This window comes from Bison bison, unplaced genomic scaffold, assembly GCF_000754665.1.
Source record: "Bison bison bison isolate TAMUID 2011002044 unplaced genomic scaffold, Bison_UMD1.0 scf7180017864482, whole genome shotgun sequence".
Taxonomy (NCBI): Eukaryota; Metazoa; Chordata; class Mammalia; order Artiodactyla; family Bovidae; genus Bison; species Bison bison.
Genome location: NW_011495042.1, coordinates 7,046,124 through 7,057,763, shown reverse-complemented (window position 1 = coordinate 7,057,763; position 11,640 = coordinate 7,046,124). Strand labels below are relative to the sequence as shown.

General features: G+C 59.6%; 1 protein-coding gene across 1 annotated transcript in view; it reads right to left on the bottom strand.

Annotated features, from left to right (window-relative positions):
• Positions 1-7,792: 7,792 nt before the first annotated feature.
• The window catches only part of NUP210 (nucleoporin 210kDa), an 80,317-nt gene continuing 76,469 nt past the window's right edge, over positions 7,793-11,640 (bottom strand). The window contains 4 exon segments of the mRNA XM_010862529.1: positions 7,793-9,161; positions 10,355-10,438; positions 10,520-10,615; positions 11,182-11,398. Of these exon segments, the coding sequence (XP_010860831.1) occupies positions 9,061-9,161; positions 10,355-10,438; positions 10,520-10,615; positions 11,182-11,398 (498 nt within the window). The 3' untranslated portion in view covers positions 7,793-9,060.

Below are 11,640 nucleotides of genomic sequence, written 5' to 3'. Positions count from 1 at the left end.
ACTCCTTCCCTGTCTCTGCCGATTCCTTGGCTCTGAGATCTCGACTCAAACGTCGCTGCAGAAAAGTCTTCTCTGACCACCAAACGGAAGCAGGGTCCCCTCCGCCATCATCCTGTCCCCTCCCATCTTGTCTGGTATTTCTCGGGGTACTTACCACTATCTCTGCAACCGTGTTATCTGTTTATGCTTTTTCCGTCTCCCCCACTACAGTGCCAGCTCAACGAGAGAAGCCAAGCCTGCCAGGCAGAGGGCCAGGCACATGCCTGTCTGTTGGCTGTTGAATATTCACAAGCTGCCCTGCAGGAGAGGGCGGCCCTCACCGCCGCTGAGGAAGCTGAGGCTCGAGGCAGTGGGCCACCTGGCCTTGGGCTCCAGCTGGCCGCTTACACGCCAGGAACGCTTCCCAGTACTTTCCATGGATTCCCTCATTTAATCTCACATCCGCTCGAACGATGGAAGCACCTCTGTGGGCTCCATTTGCGGGGTAAGGAAACGGAGGCACAGATCGGATTGCTCGCAGTAAAACAGCACGTGGGAAGTGGAGTCAGAATCTGGACCCAGGCTTTCTGACTTCAGAGCCCGCTCCTAGAAAACAGTGGCCTGGTCCAGCCTTTGACTTCACTCGCTTCAGTGTTTACAGCAGACCCACAGAAGCCCTGTCCGAGCCACACCACCTCAGCCCCCTCCTGACCTCGGTGATGCTCTTCCCTGGAACCGCCGCTGTCTGTTCAATGCAGACACACGGACACACCCACCCCCCACCTCCTGGTTCCCTCTGGTCATCTTTGCAAGGGCTGTCCCCTCCTCTTGGCGACCCTTGCCAGATTAGGAGTTTGGGATTAACATTGAATCCAGGGAACTCGACTCAACGTTCTGCAATACTCTACATGGAAAAAGAATCCGAAAAAGAGTGGGTATGTGTGTAACTGAGTCACCGTGCTGTACACCTGAAGCCAACATAACATTGTAAATCAACTAAACGCCAATATAAAATAAAGTTAAAAACAAAACCCTTGGGAAGAAAGCAGGGCAAATTGAAAGCAAATCGAGTCAGCAATCAGCAGAGGGGCTGCAGGTGAGGCTGCGGTGTTTGGCACTTTAATGAACTCTGATTACCCTGTAATTAGAGAAGTGCACGAGTCACCCGGGGGGCTTGTTGAACTGCAGGCCCTGACGCAGCAGGGCTGGGGTGCAGCCTGAGAGCCCGCATTTTCTCACAGGCTCCTGGGGGGCACCCACGCTGTCCATCTGAGGACCAGAGTCTGAGCAGCGAGGCTGTAGGGTGTTGCGGGAGAAGGATGGGGAGGAAGAGGAGAAGGATGGGAAGTGGGGGGAGGCCGGGGGGGGAGGTGGGGAGGAGGAGGGGGATGGGGAGGGGTGCAGGAGGAGAAGAGGAAGAAGGGAAACTGCAGAAGAGAGGAGAGCCCTGCCCTGGAGCAGGGAGTCAGGCCGGCAGAGAAGGCAGACGACAAGAGCAGCAGGGCAGGCTGACGGATCAGCCCAGGCTGCCGGGAGCATCGCCCCACTTGGGGTGGGAGGAGCCGAGGCAGCTCAGGTGTTCTGAGTCGGGCAGGAATGCGGAGCGGCTGGCACTGCCCTTCAGGGCCTCACTGTGCCATGCCATGCCGGTTAAATCAGGCCGCGGTTGGCAGAGGAACCGGCCCGCTGGGCTGCCCAGCGCACCGCCCCCCGCCACCGCTGGGGCCTCTGCAGTTCCGTCTCCCACCTGCCAAGAGCAGGGCGGCCCCAGGGTGGCAGCTGTGCTCCCTGGGGATGCGGCTGCGGCGGGCAGGCAGGCAGGCAGGGCCCAGGCCTGGGGTCTGCTCCCTTGCTGGACCCACAGGCTTTTGGAGCTGGGGCATCTAATCAAAGCCGAGGGGGATGCTGAGGCCCAGGGAGGGGAAGGTCCTGGCTGGACAGTCAGGACTGGAAGTCTGGGGGAGCCTGGCTAAAGGGCCAAGGGGCAGAGGTGAGGTGAGGGCACGTGTTTCCCCCAAACACGTCCCGTCCACTCTCCTTGGGCGGAGCAGTCATCCTGCCAACTGTCCCCGGGGGACTCCACTCACACATACAGTGACCCCAGGGTGCCCCTCCGAGCAGCCGCTGGCCACAACACGCCCACTCAGGCACCTGCCATACGAGGGGCAGGCTCCCCACCGCACACAGCGGGGCTCGCAGCTCTAGGCATGCTCCCTCAGAGCCTCTCGATAAAACTCAGTGCCCGCAGGCTTTCCAAGGTGACACCTGTGGTCTTTCATCCTTGGTTTAAAGGTGTACTTTTATGAGTAGGACACAGAACATAGTAAGCACTTTACAGGTTGAGATACAATGAGGATTGACCCATAATCAGAACATTTTATACCATGACTTGATATAATAGCTTTCAACTGTCATATGAAATAAGCTACTCAGAATCTGAAATTATGTGAAATTGTACTGAAAGTGGGCTTCATCGTTTTGTCACTCAAAAAGTGAGAAACTTAAAAAAAGTAAGAGTCCAGTTAGATTGGGAAGAATTAACTTAAGAAGTTAATTAACTGACTTCTCTCCAGGTCCTGAATTCAGAACATCTCAACCCAGCCATGCACGCCCCTGGGGAATGCCACAGGCCTGGGGGACGCAGGAGGCCTTGTTTGAATGCACTGGCCCATCACCCCAAATCGGCACTTCCCTGCACCCCCTAGTTTGGGAGCCGAGAGCTTTTTATACCCAGAACAATAGGCCATAACTCTGTCCCAAATGGGTGAGGATATGAATCCAGGCCCCAGCGTTCCTTCCCACTGCTCAACACTGCCCTCAGAGGACGCTGGGAGTTTCCGATATGCCTGGTCACTCAGCCATGTCCGACTCTTTGCGATCCTTTGGATTATAGCCCGCCAGGCCCCTCTGTCCATGGAATTCTCCAGGCAAGAACACTGGAGTGGGTTGCCATTTCCTATCCCAAAAGCAGCTTGTGACCTGCGGCTCATACCAGCCCCTCTGACGATGTCCCACGCCTGGTTCTGACTACCCTCCTCCTAGGAGCCTCCTCCAACCCAGCTGCGTCCCTCCCCTGAGGCTGCCGCACGCCCACCCACAGGAGCAGCTCTGCGCCTTGCTGGGTCTCCCCCTGCCTCACCGAGAGAAGCCTTGTCTGACTCATCCCTCCAACTCCCACCCTCCCAGCTCCTGGGGAAGCAGAGCGTTGACAAAGGCTGCCAGAATCTCCTGGAGGTGGTAACAGCACCTTACCTCTCCCGGCTCAGGGAACAAAATTACCAGCTTGACAGCCGACAGGAGTCTGCCTCCAACTTGGGCGCCTTGATCATTTTCCTTTGATTTAGACCATGAGCTCCTGTTCTCCTCCCCCACAGGGGGGCGAATGGCGTTTCTGTGGTTCCTGAAAATAAAGTATTATGTTTACACAAACACCCTACCTCTGTCTATCAATGCCCTCCACCTGGACCCAGTGGGCAGTAGGGGCAGGAAGTGGGGCCTACATCTTCTGCATTTGAAGATGCTTCGGTCCCAAACCTATACTTTTGAAGAAAAAAAAAAAAAGACACACTCCAGCACACAAAACATCCTTCATCCAGTGCCTCTGTCTTTGTCAGCTGCCAAAGAGAAGCTGATCCTTTCACGTCTGGTTATGAGTGAGCTAAAACTAGTCCTTTCCTGCCTCTGAAATGAGTGGCTTGGGAGTAGGTTAGTGGGAAAGGTGGGACTCCTCACTTCTGTTGATACCGGCTGACGGGCCGTGGCTGCCAGAATGCTGGACTGTAGGGAGTCCAAGGCGGAGTCCTGCCTGAGCAAGAAAGAGAGTTCTGGGAGTGATCAGCAACGTCTGCCAGGGACACAAGAAGGGGCTGGGGGCAGGCACGTGCCAGAATGCTTACTGTTTATGGAGAAACTCAGAGACTGAAAGCTGGTGCCCTGAGAGCAGGTTTCTTTGGCCCCCACAAGTTGGTTTTTCTAAAAAATACATATATATTTAAACGTTATTACCAATATGTATACACTGGAAGGTTTTACCTCCCCCGAGCTGGAATTTCAGAGTCTCTAGAAAACCAGAAGAACGGGCCTGCAGGGCTCTGCTCCCACCTGGCAGGTGAGCCCAGTGGGCAAGGCCATCCACCCTCAGCCCCGCACTCTCGGGGCCACGTGCTGGGCTGTCCCGTGGTTTGTGAGCCTGCACCTGCCTGTGATTTGACTCCATCGGCCTGGTGAGCGGCAGCAGGGATTCCGGCGGGGAAGCTTTCACGGCCCCCAGGAGAGCGAGGGCAGTTGCCTCCAACCCCCAGGGAGACGAAGCTAGAGCAGCTCACAGTTACTGAGCGCCACGCGCTTGCTCGCCAGCACGCTGGGGGGCCAACAGAGCAGCTCCTGGAAGCCACACAGCGCATCTGCCGCTTTGCAGATGGGGGCACTGAGGCTCCGGGAGGTGACAGGGCGTCCTCAAGGCCGTGGCCGCCCGCTGGTGAGCGGCAGAGGCAGGCAGCCTGCGGTGGCCGGGCCCGTGCCTCGGGCCCTGGGCTGCTGCCCTTGGCCTCCCGACACGCCCCGCTCCGTGGAGAAGGACCCAAGGGGCAAGCCACCGCCACCCCGAGGCGACGGTCCCTGGGAACCACGGAGCAATGGGAAAACGGGCTGCCACCTCCCAGTGCTTGCAGTCGTCTCCATTTGCTTTCAGCAAATACTCCCCACGTTAAAGCGGTCACCTCATGAGTCTGCTGATGAAATCCTCCCCGCGGGAGTTTCTGTGCACCACTTAACATACAGCATAAAACCCAACAAGATAACAGACGATCCCCAAATGCACGGCTCTGGCTTTGTTTTCTTCCCGTCTCTCTCTTTAACTGAGATCGCTCACCTCATGTGACATTAAAATTGGGGCTCCAGACGGGCTCCTTGAGGGTTAGTCGTGGGGGAAAGGCCCCCGCCATCCACCAATGAGTCCTTGTGTCCTGGGTGGCTACTCCGGGTGGAGGAGGAGCAACCTTGACCGTCAGGAGAAGGGCCTGGTGTACTAACCAGGGGGGCCCCCCCGCTAGTCCCTTCCTGTCTCTGGACCTCAGTTTTCCCATCTGCACGATAAGGCAGTTGAACAAGAAAAAGTACAACCCATGATTGTTCTCTGTTAATGCCCTTGACTCTTGACCCCTCCTCTCACACGGTGACTTTGCAGCGCCCCCCAGCCAAGGTAGCCTGTCCCCGAGCCTTGATTCTAGATTCAGATTCATGACTCGCTTTGTTCAAGAGGCTGGAGAGCAGCGGCTCGCAGCCCAGCCCCGGGGGTGCTGTGTGCCCCGACCTCCTCTCTTGGTCCTGGTCGTCACCTGGCCCACTGGGGTGATGAGAGAACAGAAGCCCAAGGAGGAGAAAACCAGAGCTCCGGGGAGGAGGGCCCTGCATGGTTAGCCTCCACAGCACATGCCTGAGTGCCTGGTCAGGGCGCTGACGCGGGGCACGCTTCCCACTCCTGTCAAGGCCACCAGGAAGGCCTGTCAAGCTCCAGGCAGAGCCCAGGAGCGAACGGGCTGAGGGGAGGGGTCCGAGGCCGCAGCCGCGTCACTCAGACTCTGAGACAAGCGGCAGAAAGCCACCCCTCAGGGTTCGGCCAGAAGGGAATTCATGCCGTGCTCTGTAGCAGGTCACCTACTGCTGAGTAATGCTCCTGACAAACCATCCCCAGCGTCGGTGAGCTTGTAACTGCCGTCACTCACGCCCAGGGCCAGGCGGCCGGGGGTAGGCATGCGTGTCTCTGGTGCCCTGGGCCCCCCTGTGATTCTGTCAACGGCAGAAGCACACGGAGGGTCAGGGGAACTGGTGAGGCCTCTAAGCCCAGGCTCTGAATGGACACGTGGTCACCTCCACCCACATGGCCAAAGCAAGTCACGTGACCTCCACGGCGGCGGGGTCACGCGTTCAGCCTCGGGGGAGGTGCAGGGAGGCAGAGGGCTGGGAGGAACGTGCAGCCCACGTACCACCTGTTACCCTGGTGCCACCGCGGGCTGGCGGGTAGGGAGGCCCCCAGGTGTTAGGAAGGCTGCTCTGCAGACGGGGGAACACGAGCCCCCTCCCACCGCAGACGGTGGGCCTGCACCTCAGCCACCTCATCTGTAAACCCCGTGCCTTTCCCACCCACCTGGACGCCCAGGCTGTGGTGTGTCTCAGAGCTGGTGTCTCAGACCTTGAGATGTAACATGTCTAATACGGCCCCCTCCCCGCCCCCAACACACACAGACACAGAGAAACAGGAAGAGACAGAGAGAAACAGAGTTATTTTTTTTGGCCAAACTTAGGAATTCTAGAGGGGAAAAAACCCTATATGCAATACTATATTTTTAGCACGAAATGGTGCTGAAAGCATTTTTTGGCACCCTTGAGAGAGTGAAAGTTGCTTGGTTAGCTCGGGAACAGAAAACGGAGGCAAGTCACCGGGTTTTGTCAACGCCCTCGCCTCCGGCCGCGTCTGGCTGTTTCCAGTAGCACGTGCTTTAAGATGACGGTGACGTCCGGGGAGAAGAAAGCCCAGACCTCTCGGCCGTAGGCCGGGGTGTCCATCCAGCTCTGTCAGGGGTCAGAGTGCCTGAGATGAGCAAAGGGAGGAAGACGCAGCGATCAGGGAGGAGACCAGCTGGGAGCTCTGTCAGGGGTCAGAGTGCCTGAGATGAGCAAAGGGAGGAAGACGCAGCGATCAGGGAGGAGACCAGCTGGGAGCTCTGTCAGGGGTCAGAGTGCCTGAGATGAGCAAAGGGAGGAAGACGCAGCGATCAGGGAGGAGACCAGCTGGGAGCTCTGTCAGGGGTCAGAGTGCCTGAGATGAGCAAAGGGAGGAAGACGCAGCGATCAGGGAGGAGACCAGCTGGGAGCTCTGTCAGGGGTCAGAGTGCCTGAGATGAGCAAAGGGAGGAAGACGCAGTGATCAGGGAGGAGACCAGCTGGGCAGGCCCTGACATCTCTCCATTTTCATCTGAAAGAAGTTGAGGGGGTCAACATCCAGACCTCCAGTCAACCCTGAAGGAATACCATACGTGATCGTTTCCTGAAGGAACAATCATCCGTGGCCCTCCCCTCCAGGGGCTGGGAAGGGTCATGGACACAGACTCTGGCCAACAGGTAAGGTGGGAGCTGTTTGCTGAGGAGCCTTCCACAAGAGAAGCCTTCAGTCCTTAGAAAGAGACAGGGAGGGTTTGTCTCTGTGCTTCTTCTTCTGGACGCTGCCATGTCCAGTCGTGATGTGACACCTGGATCCTGGCGGCCACCTTGTGCCACTGAGGGCCGTGCCTGAGGGCTGTGCTGACTTGTACTGAGTGCTGCGTGCCAGGCGGGCCCTGTGCTGAGCATGTGTGCGTGTGTGAGTCACTCAATTGTGTCCAACTCTTTGCAACCCCATAGACTGTAGCCCGCCAACCTTCCCTGTCCATGGGATTCTCTGGACGATCTCTCTAGAGGAGATTCTCCATTCTCCTCTGTCCTGGGTCTCCCACATTGCAGGCACCTTCTTTACCGTCTGAGCCACCAGGGGCATATGGTATCATTACATGCTTTCTAGGTGTTCCTGTGGACCAGACTGTGGAGACACACCAGGTCTGTTCCCATCCTCGAGGCTGGACCAGCCAGGGTGGGGCAGTGGGGTTGATGATGGTCACAGAGATCCCTCAGAGGGGAGGGAGGCCTGGGTGTGCAGCCAGAGAAGAGGCCCATAGAACAGACCCACTCCCCACATTCACACAACGGGAAGTGGCAACGCCAGCCTAGGTGGGCTCTGGGCAGGACGCAGGGGACTCCGGTAACAATCACACTCGTGTTAAGAAATTAAATCGAGCTTTATTAAATAAACCAGGTAGAAATGCGCCTATTTACATCCAAGTTGTCAGTTTGAGCTCAAGTAATATGCCAAGGCACAATTCTTCCTGTCTCTAGCTTTAAAAAATAAATTGCATGGTCCAGCCCCGAAGGACTGAGGCAGATTCAGGCATACGGCTCAGGTTCAAAGCTGGAGGCCCCACGGCAGGGTCCACGCACGCCGGGCTCTGGGGCTTCCTGGGGGCGGCCCGGCTCCCTGGCCACGGGAGGGCTGCGTCCTGGAGGTCTCAGCTGCCGCATGGACGAGGGCTGGGTGGGAGGCTGTTTTCCGAGCTGCCTCTTCCCTGGCCCGTCTGGGGAGCTGCCTTGAGGGAGCCCGTCCCGCAGGGCGGTGGAGGCTCAGATCGGCAAGGTGCTTCGTACAGAAGGAGGGGCGGAGAACGCGGGCCTGTGCGTGGGCAGAGGACTGAGCACACGGGCGGTGCCTGGCTCCAGGTCAAGGACGCCTCCCTGATTCCGACTCTGAAGCCCCTGTGCTGATAGTGAAGCCGGGACAGGCAGGACGGGCTGTCCCCTGGGGCGGAGGCCAAGTTCACCGCCGGGGAAAACAAAGAACCACAGAGGACACTGTCCGTTCACAGCGGCCCTCGGTGGGGGCAGGAGGAAAGGCTCCCAGCTCCGGGAGTTTCAGGAGCCCCTGAGGCTGATCTGGGCACCCTGGCCCAGCCCTGAGGCTCCTCGTGTAGCCCTGGGGTGGCCCCAGTCACTCGCGACCATTTGCTCCAATCATTTCCCAGTAGGAGCCGGACGGGGGAAATGTCGGGTTTCCAGAGAGAAAAGAACTGACACAAATAAAAAACATCACTGACAAAGTCCTTTCCCTGAGAACACTGCTGTCACAGCATCTACAGAGCCCTGGTCCACAGACGGCCGCCTGCTCTAAGTCCTGAGAACGGTGCGATTCTAGAGACTCCAAAATAATAAAAGCTGCGTGTGCTTAAACCCCAGACAACAGGTCGAGGAGGGAGCCAAAGCCTTCGCCTCTGCAAGACTCAGTAAAACAAAACAATAAAAACAAAACAAAACAAAAACCCCAAACAACAAACTTAAGTTCCTACATGTAAGACTGAGCTCGTGGGCACAGCCTAGACTCCAGTTACGGCAGGGGCGGCGCTGATGGTGGCAGTGGCGGCCGGGGCCGGGGCTCGCTCCAGGCTGGACCCGGCAGGCCTATCCCCGGGGGCGGTGGGGCCCAGGGTCTCGGCCCGCTGCCTAGTGGGACGGGTACCATGGGCTCCACAGCCCTGAGGCGGGGCTGGTTCGGCGGGCAGGAGGGAGTGCATTGAAAGGTGGTGGCGACGAGGCAGCAAAATCTAGGTGGGAGGAGAGACGCTGTCAGCTGAAGGGAGACCTCGACGCCCCTGGATCCCGCAGGCCCACGCCAGACGATGGTCAGGAAGCGGCCCAGGCTCCCGGGCTGGTAGGCGGGGTCCACAGGGGCCTGCCGAGCTGCACAGGCAGAGGCCTGGGCCACAGCCTGACCTCCCAGAGCACACAGCCTGCCGGGCAGAGACTCAGAATCCCAGGACCACGTCCCATCCGGGGGCACTCGGGGAAAGGGGCCTGTCCATCTGGGCAGTGAAAGCTATAGGAACAGACTCCAAAGTGTGTGGGTGGAAGGGTCTGGGGTGCTCAGGAGGCAAGGCGAAGCCCCCGGCACGACTTCCGCAAAACAGGGAGGCGTGTGCTGGGGGATGCGGGTTGCAGGGCGAGCGCCCACTGCAGGACAGCTGATCAACAGGACAACGACAGTAAGTAACAGGACGACTCTGTGGTCAGAGTCGACACAGGGAAGCGAGCTGCTGAGCAGTCCACGGCCTCCCCTGGGCATCACAGGCCTGAGAGCTAGCCTGGACAAGGGCTGTGATTCTGGGGTCCAGGACACGTGGAAGGTCTGGTTACCCAGCAACGTGCATCTATACAGAAAGCTGTGTCCTCTTCCAAGAAACTCACAGGCCCCTTGAAGCCAGGCCATGCCCCGTGTAGGTCAGTAGACACCCCCTCAAGGGTTCTTTGTGTAGAGGAGGGAACCCTTAAAAGGGAATAGGGAGACACAGGGCCACCATGTACAGCGGCGCAGGTTGCACACTGCACAGCCCCAGGGGACGCCACTCTCGGGGTCACCAGGGCCTCAGGACCGCAGAGACAGCTGGACTATGAAGAGGAGTGAGTCATGCGATTCTTCTCTGAGCATCATCTCCTCGAGACCGCCCAAACCCTCACCTCTGAGTCAGCCCATCCGCCCCTTGCTGAGAGCCCTAGGAAGCGGCGCCTGTGTGCTCCGGCAGACCCAGGGTCCCTGGCCCCAGCCCCGCTGCCTTGCCTGGTCTGCCCCAGGGAAAGCTCTCCTTGCCCAGGACTGACGTCCACCAGCTCCCATTCCCCGGCCAGCGCCCGGACCTGCCCTCTGGGGCTCACACCCCAGCTGCAGCTCACGCCCGGGGCAGGGCCTCGTGAGACCCGGGGTCCCCCCAACCCTGGACCGCTCCGCGGGGCGGCTACTCACAGTGAGGGCTGTGCTGAGGGCTGGCTCTCGGGGAGAGGGCTGGCGTGGCGGGGGGGTCCTGGGGCGCGCAGACTGCGTGGTAGGCTGAGAGAGGCACGGGCGGCTATTAGAGTGGGGGCGGGGACGGCAGGGCAGACGGAGGGGGACGCGGAGCGCCCAGCTCACCTATGATCGTGGCCGCCGTCCCGGCCAGCAGGGCAAAGAGCGTGAAGAACATGGCCTGGTAGGAGTCCAGGACGCGCTGGAAGAGCCCGGCGCCGTCTGCAGCCCAGGACACAGTCACCAATGAGCCCACAGAGCCCCGAGTGCTGTGCCCGCACTCTGGGGGAGGGCCAGGCCTGAGCCCAGTCAGCCCAGGGCCCGCCCCGTCCATCTCCTGAGCCCACCCCGTGGGCCCGGGGCCCTCCCCATCCATCTTCTGAGCCCACCCCCTGGGCCCAGGGCCTGCCCCGTCCATCTCCTGAACCCACCCCCTGGGCCCAGGGCCTGCCCCGTCCATCTCTGGCTGCTTGACCCCCCCCAGGCTGGGCCCAGGACCCTGCCTCCTGGAGCAGGGAGGAGGCTCAGCTTCCGCCCCTTCAGGGGCGTGCTGCCCCGAAAGCCAAGGCCGTGCTCAAGGGGTACAATTCAGTCACATTTAACAAGATCTCCGGCTGCCCTGTGAGCGCAGATGGGGGTGAGGGGAGTGAAGCCCGCCTGCCAGTGACTCGGTCACTCGCTCCGGGGGGCACGTGCGTTTCTGCTCCTCCCACCCCCAGATTCCCGGTTCCGCTCCTGGCTGGACCACGCTGACCGCCCTCCCCCCGGGGCCCTGTGCCGTGACTCACGAGCACCCGGGCCTCGGCGGTCCATTACGAAGGCCACGGTGACTGGGATGGTGACAGCCTGGTCAGTGCTGGGGCTGGAGAAGGTCAGGGTGGTGGACAGAGGGCCCTGGCTGCCGGCCGCGGGGTCGGAGATGCCGACTGTGTAGGTGACGAAGCTCGGCAGCCCCAGCGACTTCTCCTTCACGAAGGCCAGCACAGCCGGGGACCCCGACTTCACCTGGGACAGACATCAGAGCTGAGGATGTGAACGCCGGCTCAGTCGTGTCTGACTCTCCGTGACCCCGGGACTGTAGCCCGCCAGGCTCCTCTGTCCATGGGATTCTCCAGGCGAGAATACTGGAGTGGGTTGCCATGCCTTCCTGCAGGGGATCTTCCCGACCTAGGGATCGAACCTGCATCTCTTGCATCTCATGCATTGGCAGGTGGGTTCTTTACCACTGCGCCACCTGGGGAGCCCCA